The sequence below is a fragment of the Cryptotermes secundus genome, unplaced genomic scaffold (assembly GCF_002891405.2).
Source record: "Cryptotermes secundus unplaced genomic scaffold, Csec_1.0 scaffold88, whole genome shotgun sequence".
NCBI classification, from domain to species: domain Eukaryota; kingdom Metazoa; phylum Arthropoda; class Insecta; order Blattodea; family Kalotermitidae; genus Cryptotermes; species Cryptotermes secundus.
Window position 1 is genome coordinate 1940052 of NW_019724585.1, and position 14871 is coordinate 1954922.

At 42.5% G+C, this 14871-nt stretch overlaps 1 protein-coding gene across 1 annotated transcript in view; it reads left to right on the forward strand.

The window, feature by feature from the left end:
- Positions 1 to 11370, forward strand: part of LOC111862302 (pleiotropic regulator 1-like) — a 19801-nt gene extending 8431 nt beyond the window's left edge. Inside the window, exon 2 of the mRNA XM_033750604.1 lies at positions 10099 to 11370. Coding sequence (XP_033606495.1) covers positions 10099 to 11370 — 1272 coding nt within the window. The remainder of the gene's footprint in view (positions 1 to 10098) is intronic.
- Positions 11371 to 14871: the final 3501 nt, after the last annotated feature.

Sequence of the window (14871 nt, forward strand, 5' to 3'; positions counted from 1 at the left end):
CTCCGGAGCGCAACATTGAGCAAATCAAGTGAGGACCCATTCCGTTGCGTCTATCTATCTATCTATTTATCTATCTATCTATTTTATTGCTAGTGGGGTGGGACTGAGTCCCTTGTAATGCGGCCACTTCTGGCCTATTGTACCAGCCCCAGATGGTAGGTGAGGGTGATTGTGGAGCAATTGGTGGAATGAAGATTGGCAGGGGAAACCGAAGTACTCGGAGGAAACCTGCCCCAGCACCACTTTGTCCACCACAAATCCAACTTGACCAGACCCGGGATCGAACCCGGGCCGCCGCGGTGGGAAGCCAACGACTAACCGCTTGAGCTATGGCGCGGCCTCATCTCTATCTATCTATCTGCGTATCTTTATTCGCTCTATTTTTCTCTTTCGCTGTAGTTTTCGCCGTAAAACATTCGACGGACACCTAGGTACGGTGTCCTGTGTATATCGTGCAAAGGACTCGTGAGCGGTCGGTGTAATATCAACATTCCCTATAGTCATTTGTCCCATATAGTCTATAGTCTATAGTCATATAGTCTATATGTCATATAGTCCCATTTGTTTTAGAGGCATTGCAAGTGTGTGGTCGCAGGAAGTTTCGGATTATGTGTAGTAGAAAAAAATTAAAAAAAACAACTGTGAATTAAAGACATGAGACATACATGACTTTTTGTAGTGAAAGTGGCGAGAGAGCTTAGAGAAAGTTGGGCCGGGGACTAGCGGCATCTCTGGCCGTACATCAAGCTACTGTGCATTATGGTCAGCGCAAATGCAGTACTGCCTGTTCTTACTTTATTTCTTGCCTTATTTAACGACACTTTTTCAACGATACTAGTTATGTAATGTCCAAAGAAAACCACACTTTCATGGCTGGGGAAGCTTGTGGAAGATAGCCGTCATGATCGTTTATAAGGAACAGTCTAACTCCATTAAACGATATACTTCTTGAGAATCTCGTAGTCGCTCTGTTTGTCAAGAAATGCCTAGACTTTAAACGAATGCGAAAATACATAACAGTCTACACCAGAGGCTACCACCGGATTGTGTCCTGGGCCTGACGAACGTAGTCCACACCTTCCGTCTCTTTACGGTCCGTTACCCTTTGCCTTGACGTCCCAAATGTTTCTTCCCTTTCCGTTCCCGACTAAAATTTTGTATGAATTTCCCACTTCGCACATGCTTCCTATAAGGTACAATTCTGAACTGAATAACAGTCCGTAGCCCTCAGTTCTTCTGCTCTTGGCTTCTTCGTGAAGCTCTGCAGATTTCTTTTTTTTTATTTATTCTGAAGTTTCAACACTGGCGAAATGAAATGTTCAAGGGCGATTTTCTCCGTCGATACGGAATAAAATTGTGACGTTTCCGAAAACCGTCTCTGTCCCATCATCAGGATTCGGGGTCAAAATTCGTAATGTATTATACAGTGCGTNGACTCTAAGGGGTTCTGACGATGGTGTACTTACTTACTCATGGAGCTGAGCCCTTCTGGAGGAGCCGCCAATTCTGCAGCTACTTAAGAATTTCCCAGCATTTTATGGAACCCGAAGGTTCATCACCGTGTTCACAAGAGCCCTCCACTGGTCCCTATCCTGAGCCAGATCTATCCAATCCATACCATCCCATCCTATCTCTCTAAGATCCTAATATTGTCCACCCACCTACGCCTTGGTCTTCCCTGTGGTCTCTTTCCCACTAATATCCCCCATTCGTACTACATGACCTGCCCACCTCATCCTCCTTGACTTGATCATTCTAATTATACTTGGAAAAGAGTACACGTTCTGACGATGGTGTACAACAAACAGAATTACTGGGTTTTTGGACTTTTATTGTAGAAAATAGAAAACAAAACGTTTCGGAAACTGGATCTGTTTCCGTCCTCAGGTGACAGGGACGAAGACACCTACTCAGTTGGGTCCCTTAGAAAGAGCTGATCTCAGTCACTGGACAACCCCTGTTAGATTCACACAGCTATTTAATCACTTGAGACGAAGCTAATTCAGCGGGAGATAACAAAAAAAAAATATACATTAAGAATTGAGATAAAGCAAGCACATGTGAGGAGCTAGGATAGAAAGGGAGGCAGAAAATTGTGCTTTAAACATAAGCAACAAAACCAAGTGCATGAGCACCAAGGCAAAGAAATGGGGAAAAAGTTGTAAAGACGTGTAGTATCTACCGCTAGTAGCGTCATTACTCTTAACAATCGGAAAGTAACTCCGAAACGGAAAAGAAAAATGAGTTTAACAGAAAATTGTTGTCTTTAGTAATTTTTGTTTTCTATTCAACTAATATTTTTATACTCGAATTTCTGGAATTAGAAGTCTCAAACGAGAAGTAATAAATCAAGCCATAGACAAAATACGAAGAAAATAATTTAATGGATTACTAGAGAAAGTACAAAGGAAAAAAAAAGAGAGAAAAGAGAAGAATGAAGAGATAAAAATAAAAATATGTGCACTAAAGTACATCTCTGTAGTTAAATTCTTAGCATGAATTGATTTGGATCACATGTCTGCGCCGTGTGCGTTGCGCAACACATTCTGCATAGAAGCAGTTAACTGTGCTAGGCGGAGATGTAATGAGTTGGTTTCAGACTCCGTTGTAAGCAGATTTTATTGTATTATAAATAGAAGTTATTATACATAATGATCTGTAGAATGAACTGCCTTGCGACGAACTGATCACCCGCCCAAGGAGTCCTACCGATTATCTAAGACCTAGTGAACCGAAGTGAAACGGAGAGTTTCATGGAGGTAGGCCATTGCCCAAATTGGGGCTGTAGCGCCAAAGGAAAAAAAGAACTGTGAATTCACTACATGCGCAATGGTCCTGCGTTGCAACTCTTTAATGCTTGACTTAGTATGTGGAGCTATTGGTTAAGTAAATATAACTCCTAAGATTTACGTCTTTTAAGTATATTTTCTTAGCCGTTCGAGTAACACAGTGATTGTGTGGGACCCGACCTACTGAGGCCAGGCTTTCTTTTCTTTGCAGAGAGACTCTCGGTCTCACAGCCTCTGGAGGCCTACTTTCCGACATTCATGAAATGAAGAAAGCAGTCTTCTGCTGCTCACGCTGGTTCCTCGCTCGCGGATTTTCTTCTTTTTTCTTCTACCCTGAAGATGGAGGTGATACGTTCCTCCTAAACGTCGGTTAACACAATATCTACACGGCGCCTAATCCCAGAAGACTGCTTTCTTCATAGTCACCGCCGTGAAAACCTCAAATCTTACATTCGTGAAATGCTTCTTACAGAACCCACAGACGAGTTCATCGCAATTGCACAGTTTTTACAAATTATCGCTGATAAATGTTCTTTAGAGAAAGTGACAGAAAAATTGAAAGGGCTTCATAGTTCGTACTTTTCACTAAATATTTATAATGTGATCAAATAAAGAGTAATTAGATGAGATGAGGATGTAGCACAGAGAGGTGAGAAATATCTGAAAATTGTAGCCTCAAAATATGAAGGTTAGAAATAAACTGATAAACCTGGGCATAGAAGAGGCAATAATATTAAAATGAATCTGAAATATATATGAAGTGAGGAAGTGGGCTGGATTCAGCTGGTTCTTTTTCCCCTCTTGGCACTACAGCCCCAGTAGGCCTAGACCTACCTCCATGAACTTCTCCGTTTGGGTTTTCTAGATCTTACACATTCGGTAGGACTCCTTGGGCGGGTGATTAGCCCGTCGCAAGGCCTCTACCTGTACACAAACACAGAAAAACGCACACACACAAACTAAACATCCATGCCCTGAGTAGGATTCGAACCCACGATCCCGGTTTCCAAGCGAGCGAAGACAGTACATGCCTTAGACCGCTCGGCTACCGTGACCGGCTTCAGCTGGTTTAAGATGGGGTATTTGAAGTAGTGAACTTGCTTGGTTTCAGCTGTACAAGTTGCATAGCTTAGGATGAACTGGGAAGATCGTCATGAGTGGTGATATATTAAGATCTGGAGTGGAACCGCTGTGCTTTGTTTGAAAATACCGGTATTTCTCTGACGTCTAGTGGGAAGGACGAGTTAACTCTTTTGGGTGCGTATGTACGCGGGAGTTGATATTTCGCAGTTTCATCCCTTATCTCCAGGCTAATATAATCAGAGTACACGACTATTACGTTTCAAACTGTTAACTTATGTATAAGATAAAAAAAAGATAAAGCTGTCCCTGTAACAGGGTATGAAGGCCCGTAGGGTTGTGAGAGGTCGAGGCTAGACAATCGGCTCACAGATGGCAATAAGGTTGTCAGCCTCACGCACCGGCCGCCCTTTACACCATGAAGATTCCTGGTACTAATTTCTGTTAAAGGCTGAGTCGACCCCAGGTCCATAGTGCGGCTGGAAGGATTAAGTAAATTGAAAATCCAGTGACCTCATCGGGATTAGATTCCGCGACCTTCCGGCTTCTAGCATAGTGCCTCAACCAACTACGCTACCGCTTGCCCCTGTTAACCCATGAATTCACGTTTCAATGACGTCATAATCATCATCCTCTCGTGTTCCAATATGACACACTCCATAGAAATTTCTTTGTAAATGCACTTAGAAATTGATCAATTTATTCAGACCTACGAAATTTGACAGTATTCACTTATACGAAGTCGTCAGACATTTCACAGTCCCATTTCTAATACAGATCTTCAAATGGACGCCAGAATACTATGAAAGGGCCCACAATATATTACAACCAATGTGCAGCATATCTTCAACGAACTCTTTAATCTCGAAGTATGAATACTCTTCTTCTGATGCTTCTTAATACGATTGAATGGTGTAAAACCGCCACGCAATGAACTATCAACGTGTAGGAAGCGGATTTAACGGTACAGCTGACTCCTGCCACCCATACAAACCGCATGGCAGTGTTGCACGAAGCGTCTCGCTCTAGCGCGTGTCCCACAAATAACTGACACTGCATGAGGAAGTTCCTATGTACCGCGTGTCCCACAAAAAACTGACACTGCATGAGGAAGTTCCTATGTACCGCGTGTCCCAGAGTTAACAAGACTACATAAGGAAGTGCCTAGATATACCGCGTGTCCCATAGTTAACAAAACTGCATGAGGAAGTGCCTAGATTTACCGTGTGTTCCAGAGTTAATTAACACTGCATGAGGAAGTGCCTAGTTGTACCACGTATCCCAGAGTTAATTTGAATTGAACGAGAAGAAGCTTTACTTGTTGTATATCCCAAAATAAGTAATAGTGCATGTCGAAATATCTCGCTGTACTAGGTAAAGTAAAGTAAGTAAAGGTATCCCTGTTACAGGCCGTGAAGGCCCATATGATTGTGAGATGTTGAGGTTTCCAAATTTTCTAGACAATCGGCTCATAGATGGCGGCAATTTTGTCAACCTTATGCGCCGGCCGCCCTTAACCCCCAAGAATATTCCTGGTACTCATTTCTGTTAGAGGCGAGAGTCGACCCCAGGGCCATAGTGGAGCTGGAGGGATTAGGTCAGTTGAAAAAAAAATCCAATGACCTCATCGGGACTTGAACCCGCGACCTTCCGGCTTGCAGTATAGTGCCTGAACCAACTACCGCGTACCCCGACTATACGGATATCCCTTGCAAAGTGACAGTGCTTGAAACGTATCTCCATACACCGCACGTCCCAGGAATAATTCTTAAGGCATTTGGTAGTTCTTCACTTCGATATTAGCTGATATTGCACGAGACAAATGTCTCGGTTGTGTGTCCTAGAATAACTGACACTGCTCGAGGAAGTTTCTCTCCGTAACGTTTATCCCAGTATCAACTAATATTACTCGTGAACATAAATTGTTTACTTTGTGTATCAGAATAACTGACACTCCATGAGAAAGTACATTGGTTTCCCTCGGGTCTTAAGTTAAGTTATACTACACGAGAATGTGCTTCACTTCTACGCGTATCCAAGAATTAACTGACAATATACAAGTAACATACATAGCGTTTCCCAGAACTGACTGGCACTGCAACAGAAAATCTGCACTGTGTTGCACATATTGGAATCAGTACATTGCAAAGAAATGTAAAAGTACGTCGTATGTTCTGGAAGTGACTAATAATTAAGAAGGCAGTGATTCACGCCAACGCAGAATAGCTTATACCGCACAAGAAAGTGTTTAGCTAGGAAATATATTCGGAAAGTAACTTCTGTTTATTTTAAGGCATCTAATATAGTAGCGGGAGAGAACTCGCGCATGCGGGGTAGCGTCACGACTCATTGCTTTCTAAACCATCACATAACTGGTCACGCAGTGTTTGTTCTTGTCTCCACAGAGTGAGTTATAGTGTGTCCTGCGACTGATAATCCCGCTAGCTGCGAAATTCGCGCTGTTATCCGCTTTCTACACGCTAAAATCAATAGTGCTGCGGAAATCCATTGTTAATTATGCGCGGCTGTTTACGGCCAAAGTGTAATGCGTACAAGAACTGTAAGACAGTGGTGCAGAGCGTTCAAAGATGAGCGGGCGTACAAATGTTCACGATAAAGAGCGAAGTGGTAGGCCATTTGTACTGAGTGATGATCTTGCTCAAAGCGTTTACAAAGACATTTGTGGAAGACGGCGTTTCACATTTTCAGATCTTTCGTGTGAATTTCCACAATGTTCACTCACTGTTCTCTACGAGATTATCACAATTAGGCTAGGCTATCATCACAAGTTTTGCGCAATTTTGGTTCCGAAAATGATCTCGGATGCGCACAGATGGACAATGGCTTCGGCCTTGATTTTCTTAGAGCGATACCACAAAGACGGCGATATATTTCTCAATCATATCTTAGGAGTAAGAGGTGATGAAATCTGGGTTTTATTTGTGATCGTTGAAACCAAAGGGCACTCAAAGCAGTAGATGCACACACATTCACCAAATAAGCCGAAAAAGTTTTAACAAACCTCTGCCTACCAGAATGTTGATGGCAACTGTTTTCTGGGACAGGAAAGGAGGGCTGATGCTGGGACTCATGCAACAGAGGACCACAATAACGTCAGAATTGTATTGGGAAACACCAAAGAAATTGCTTAGGGCCATTCAGAACAAAAGGCTCGGAATGTTGACATACGGTGTAATGGCCCTCCTTAACAATGCGCGTCTACATACAACTGGGAGTTGTTTGGCTACCTTCTTTACAGCCCTGATCTTGCTCCGAGGGACTACCAATCGGTTTACCTACCTGAAGCACTGGCTGAGATCACAGCGCTTCAGCAGTAATGAGAAGTTGATGGAAGGTGTCAAAACGTGGCTGAGCTAACAGGCGGGAGACTTCTTTGGCACAGGCATACAAAAACTTATTCACTGATACGACAAGTGCCTCAGTTCCGGTGGTCACTGCATTGAGAAGTAGCTTAAGTATTTTCATATTTTTATACAGGATACATTTCTTCTCATTGCTTGTTTTGTTAGCAGCTCAAAGGATGTTGACTGTAAATCGATCAATGAATCAGCCACCCAAAAGATCAACCAATAAAATAATCAATTAGTCAAATAATCTATTGATGAAATAACCCATAATCAGCCAGTGAGTGAGTCAATATGTGAGCTAGTCAACAATGAACGAGCTATCTTGTTTGGCTTTTCCACCTATTACGGCGCGTTCTGTTGACTCGCCTGCTCTCTCTCTCTCTCTCTCTAGGGTGATATAGGCTCGTGTGAAATAGCGAATGATGAAAAATGCACGTCTGTGAACAATTTTAACCGCCGTTTTTTACTTATAAATTTTTTCTCTTAAGTAACACATAATGCCTATCGAAATAAATGGTTGCCCATAGTGATTGCATACGTAACACCGGAGCCAGATACATTCAGCTTCAGTGTTCTGTAAAGCTGCCACAATATGAAGCTGATAAATCACTTGCAACCTGTGCCGAGGCTTGTTATTGTCACACGTATTAGTGACTATAGACGGGGTTTGGATTGGTGAATGGAAATATTGATCACTTACATGTCATAACTACAAATAATTATAACACTATTGCTGATCTCCACACTACAAACCACTTCACACTAGATCTTATCAGTCTATTTCCACTAGTCATTACTTGCTAATAGCTCTCCGCAATGGCAATTCCTCTGCAGTGTCTTCACTAGACGTTTTCTGGTAACGAATCTTGGCAATTGAGTTTCTCCAGTTTCCGTTGCGCACTGGTTAACCCTTCACAGCTAAACCTTCAACTGCACTGCACTCACTCGCTCAAAGGAACACGGTCGGTCGAGTCATACAGCTTCGGAGCAGGCATACAGAAAACACCACATGCACCACCTCTTCTATTGTTGTGTGATGTCACCGCGCACGTGTAAACTACCGTCGCTCCATGGCGACGGTTGGTATTTACAAAATAACCTTCCAGCGATGGATCTATACCCCACAATATGTATGAATTTTCTTCTTCACGCCCTCCTGTACGTCTTCACTGCGCGTTTCCTAGTCACAGATAATATTACGTTTACCTATGTGTTTTATTGATGTCGCTTTGTTTTGGCTTGCTTTAATGGAGAAAGCGGAATTCATTTTCCCAAAGAAGGAACTTAGATTCACGGAGCAGTACGAGTCATTTTTCCAGTTCATGATACCGTTTGGAGTAAGGGCGAATGATCTGAGCAATTTGTTCCTATAACGAAATAGTTCCATGAGGTTTGTTCGCTCTGTAATTAGTTTTGGCACATCTGTAGGAGTGATGCGAAAGCAAACAAATAGTAAACTAACCGTTAAATTGATATATGACTAACCCAGAAAAGATTCAATTGCCAGGTGGCTGCGCTTCCACTCTCGCGATCTGACTTGTAAATTCACGCACTCTGATCAATGCGGAAGTTGATCCAACACAGTTCCTCGTGGCTGAGAGCAATTTCATTTGCTTTCAGGATCTCAGATTTATCTTCGAGACGGCGTGTGGAAAAAGAAGTGTTAGGGGTGACCAAACGGCTATTCTGACTTCTGACAAAACGTGTTTTTACACTTCAGTATTGTGGATAGCTTGTAACTACCAACCCCTTACTCTGCCATTTTATTAACTTAATACTGACGTCATCCAACTAGCATTTGTTTTTGATTTAAGTGGATGTTGAGGCACATATATTTCGGAAGAAAAACACTCTTGAAGAATTCTGTGTTCTTGGATATGAGGCCATATTCTTGAAAGTCAATTGACGTATCGGAGAGATATGTGTCCTCCATCTTCAGGGTTGAATAAATGAGCCAAGTTTGCTACATGCCTCGTGCTATTTTCTTGCTTGGCTTACTTCTTCGACCCTGAAGATGAAAGCGATGTTATTCTGGAATTTTGGCTGACTCACCATACTGTACGGTATTTTATCCCAGAAGATAACAACAGCAGTGAGAAACTCAAATCATACAACAATTTTCTTGCGGGTTTTTTGTTATAAAAGTATATGTGAATTTCTGTGCGTATTGAAGTAGTTCGTTAAATGCGTCACCGGCCATCAGTAGTTTATTGTTCACCCCTGGCAACGAAGTCTGGACTGTTGGAACCTGCTGGCGGTGATGTTGGAGGCATGCTGTGGCTGCAACCAAGCAGAAACACTTGATCATTCTGCCGTGTCTCAATGCTCGCAACGTTTTGTAATAAAAACAATCTAACAAACTGCTATTCGTAAGAAATAAATGCTCAGCTTTTGATATTGTGACGTATTTCCTCTATGCAGGAACTATTGAGCCACGGAGGCCTCGGGGCACGTGCGCAACGTGAGAGTTGCGGATTGTATCGGCGCGTTGCTAGGCGACAACTCTGTGAACGCTTGGATTGCGCAACAAGAAGTGCAAGTGTCGTCACATATTCCCACTCATCCAATCACTACGCAACGCTCGGTAGACATCCCTCCCCGCTAGGCTGTGACGTCACGCAGTATTAGGGCGTCCGTTGCTAGGCAGTGCGTGGGTAGACACGCCTGACAGCAATCCCTGACATCTGTCGCCAAGCAACAATATGTTGTTATGTAGACCGTGCAGAGCCTATATAAGGAGCAGCGAGCACTATTCAGAGAGTAGTTGTTGAGTTGTATCGAGTGAATGGAATCGAGACAGTTGAAGCCTGGAAGTGATTAACACAGAAGTAATTGGGATACTGAAGTTGTGAGTTATTGAGAAAATGAAGAAAAGTGTAAAAGCAAGAGACAGTTATGGGTTAGTATTTGACCGTTTTAAGAGAAATAATGCTATGAAGTTGCACAATGCAGAACGAGGAGACCTGACTCTTCAGCATGGTACTGTACGAGATAATGTGAAGCACACTGGTGACACTGCAGTGGCTGGTGAAGGAGCTCTTGTCCCAACCATTGCTGGGCCTGGTGGTGGTCTGGTTCATGTACCAGCACCTACAACTGGTAACATAGTACAAAACATTATACCTCGTCGAGCCCCTACCATGCCAAAACCAAAGTGGCATGCACCGTGGAAGTTATATCGCGTGATATCAGGTCACTTAGGATGGGTACGCTGTGTGACAGTTGAACCTGGCAATGAATGGTTTGCGACTGGTTCCGCCGACAGTGTCATTAAGATCTGGGACTTGGCCAGTGGCCATCTGAAAGTTTCATTGACTGGGCATATCAGTAGTGTTCGAGGGTTAGCTGTCAGTGCAAGACATCCTTATCTGTTCAGCTGTGGCGAGGATCGGCAGGTCAAATGCTGGGACCTAGAATACAATAAGGTAATTCCCCACTATCATGGACATCTTAGTGCTGTATATACACTGGCACTATACGCAAATATTGACGTTTTGGTAACAGCTGGTAGAGATGCAACATGCCGTGTCTGGGACATGAGAACCAAGGCAAATGTTCATACACTCACAGGACATACAAACACAGTTGCTAGTGTCATGTGCCAAGCTGCAGAGTCACAGATTGTGACTGGGAGTCATGACTGTACAGTCAGATTGTGGGACCTGGCTGCAGGGAAATCAAAGGAAACACTTACTAACCACAAGAAAAGTGTCAGGTCATTAGTGTTCCATCCAACACTGTACATCTTTGCTTCGGCTTCTCCTGACAATATTAAACAGTGGAAGTGCCCAGATGGGAAGTTCATCCAGAATTTGTCAGGTCATAATGCAATTATAAACTGTCTGGCTGTGAACCCTGAAGGTGTGTTGGTATCGGGAGCAGATAATGGCACACTGCATTGCTGGGACTGGCGAACAGGATACAACTTTCAGCGGCTACAGGCTGCAGTTCAGCCTGGTTCCATGGAAAGTGAGTCTGGTATTTTCTCCATGATATTTGACCAGAGTGGAAGCAGACTGATTACAACAGAAGCAGATAAAACAATAAAGATATACAAGGAAGATGACACAGCTACGGAGGGGAGACACCCAATTCACTGGCGGCCAGAAGTTCTCAAGAGAAGGAAGTATTAAAGGACAAATTTGGACTACTAAATATGCTTCAAAAGCTTAATTTGGAACTGCAGACATTTATTAATAAATAAATCCAATCATCCGAACTATAACCCGTCATTTCGTCACGCGTACCATGTACACGTGACAATATGGAAAAAACAAACTCAGTTCGACCAATTGGGCCATTTAGGTCCAATTGACAGGGCTAGTCCCTATCGTCCGGAGATAGGGTCTACCTCTATCGATTAGACCCAACTGAGTAGGTTGTACCTGAAGGCGGAGAAAGAATCCAGTCTCCGAAACGGTGTCTTTAAATAAAAAAACGATGTTTTAAATAAAAACAGGACGATGGATAATGTCCAGAAACATAATATTCATAAGAATCATATCGTCAGAAACTTTTAGGTAGCATTTCCATCGGTTTGAGAGATGTTATTGACAAGTACAGATATACTGTCTTCTTGAAACAGTACACAATTAGCTCCACTTTTAATGAAATCAACACTGGTTGCCTTCAAACTGATCGGCCCGGAATCACTTTGCAACTCCAGTACTTGACTCACATTTGCAGTCTGACTTTTGGGTCTTTCCAAATTCAGTGCCAACTGAACCCCTAGCAGACTTCAATTTCAAAATTTACGAAGTAATTAATGCTTTGTCGGTTTTGACAGTTTGACAAATCCCATTGCGCATGCGGACGAGGGTCTAGCAATAGAATTTTTATGAACAAATAAAGGTTCTAAACATTTCACCAACTTCCGATTTCAAAAGCAATAAATGTACAGTATTTTTTTTTCAACTAGGCGGTAGGCTTCGATTATACACAAGGGTTTATTTCTTTCTGCGTTACTTACCACTGCCGCCCTCGCTTTGCAAATATGGTTACTAGCGGAGAGTGGCTGTAGGGATCTCTGCTTCCCGATTACATGGGTTTACTGTAAGAATGAGGAGAAATATTATGCTATTTGTACACGTGCATTCTTGTTTGAACTAACAGTGAGGAGGAAGAGACCACAGTTCCATCAGTGCATTATTTATTTATTATAATTGAAGAGTTAATTTAATTTATAATTCCTTCTGCCCAACGCGCGTGTCAAATATGCACCGCATACTCCACAGTCTTGTTAATAGCCTCTTGGAGTGTGGCTTAGGATAGGCCGAAAGCTGGTGCGTTCGGATATATCATGTTGATATTATATCCACTTAGTTCCTGTTGTCAGAATTTATTTTCTGCATTTCATTCACACAGAATTTACACATATTCTCCTTGAATTAAAACATTGATAAGACGAATAAGCGAGAATGTCCTCAACACACTACTTATTGCTGGAACCTCATTCATGAAAACAGGGTGCCCCACGAGAAAATGAGGAAGCTGTGGTAGGAAAGGCTCTAGGAAACGCATCGAAATCCCTTAAAATCTTCCAGAAACAAAAATCGTGGGGATTCGTTGCGCTGACCAAACGACACCCTCTATCCGCAAAAGTTAACACTAACTTCGCCGACAAGCGGCGGTGGCTCGGTCGATATAGTGCGCTTGCGGACTAAAATCACGGAGTTATATAGATATTCTGTCGTGCCAACTTGATGCACTTGTTTATTTGCTGCATTACATTATAAGCTAAGATTTCATTTTTTTTCTTCCCCTGCCTTATGGCTTTGTAAGCGGCATAGTTTTCTAGCTTATATTGCAAATTTAAACGAGCTCAGATATACTGTAATGTATGGCGACCGAAGTACTAGCTTTCATACAAACCTGCACATTCAAGAGCTAGGAAAATAACATCAATTATCATGATTGCACTCGTCAACGGTTCTGTTGGGTCTGAAGCCAGCGATTTTCAAATACGTTTTTAAAGTAAAAAAAAAAAGTAAGGCTGAGTAAACCCCAGGGCCTAGTGCGGCTGGAAGGATTAGGTCAACTGAAAAAAATCCAATGACCTCATCGGGACTTGAACCCGAGACCTTCCGGCTTGTAGCATAGCCAACTACGCTACCGCGTACTCCTTCAAATACTTGTTTGCTGATGTTATTGTCCACCTTCGTTTGCAATCTACTCATATGCTGAAACCTTCAGCCAGTATTTTTGGTTATGTAGGACCAAGCAGTTCATCGATAGGGTCTTATAGTACATTTTGAAGTGTTTGAAGAAGAATTGAAGATACTATTTTCTTTTGATTCTGAATAACATTTATCTAATGAAATAAGCAAAGATTATTCAATGGCAGTTCCTTACAAACGATGGAAAGCTGTTATAAGTGACCCTAATAATCAGAGTTTTCCTCTTTACATCGTAGAAGTAAAACAAATGAATGACAGAATGAAATTAAAAGGAAAGATGGCTTCGCTCCCATTCCAATCCCAGTGTGCTACTGTCATTGATGCAGTAAAGCTGGACCAAGATATTATAGAAAGACGCATCCATAAAACGCGTTTTACTTTTGCCAGATTTATAACGAACTTGAATTTGGTCGTCAATTTTATTAAAACTAACCACAACTGCCACAAAAAACCACCCAGTGGTAGCCGAATTTTTTCATGCGAACAGACAATTGAAAAACCGAGAGACGGAGGAGCAAATGGACAGACAGGCAGATATGACGAAGCTGCTAGGTGTTAAAAATTATATCTTTGGGGGTATAACTCCACGTAGTCCAATGAAAGTCAACCGACGTTTCGGAGAAATGAACCAAACAAGAAGCAACATGGAGATGGAGGTGACATGTTCCTCCGAAACGTCAGTTGACTTTCAACAGACTATACGACATTATATCCCAAAGATAGAACTCCACATTAACACCGCTCTGAGAACCTCAGATCATAATAAAAAATGTTTTTCGCAACTCTTGAGAACGCGCCGAGAAGATGAAAACAGACGTCTTGGAGACGCACTGCTGCAGACGTCGTGTAACCACGGACAATACGCTTTTTCTTCAGAATTTTTCTTTGAAGGAAATAAATCGATCATACCAGCATAACCAACTACTTACTCACTTGACTGATCCCTTTACCGGTTCATTAAACGACCAATAGATAACTAATTAAATTACTAGCCGACTGACGAATCTGAGTGGTTGATTGACTCACTGACTAACTAACTAACAGGCTGACTCCCTTCATTCATTCTTTAATTTGCTGCTTAACTCACTGACTTTCCGACAGTCATTAAGTTCGTAAGCACCGGCATAAGCCACGTGTGTCAGACAGTTATTTCTGCAGTTTATGCACGAGGCTCTTTACACACAGACAGTGTAGCCACAAGGGCTACCAAAATGACGTCATTACAGAGCTGGGGTTGAGTATTTTGCTGCATGTCAGATTCCTAGACTTCCATTCAGGCGAATCTACCCCTATTGTTGTTGTTGTTATTGGAGAGGGTGGGTTTCCCCATGCAATTAGACCAACTGTTGGTCCATTGTGCGTCCCCCTATGATATTCTACCAGTCTCTATTCCCTATCGGTACTGGTGCGTGCCATCAGTCCCGACTCAGCCAGCGAGTTCGGCCTCTACTGGCTCAG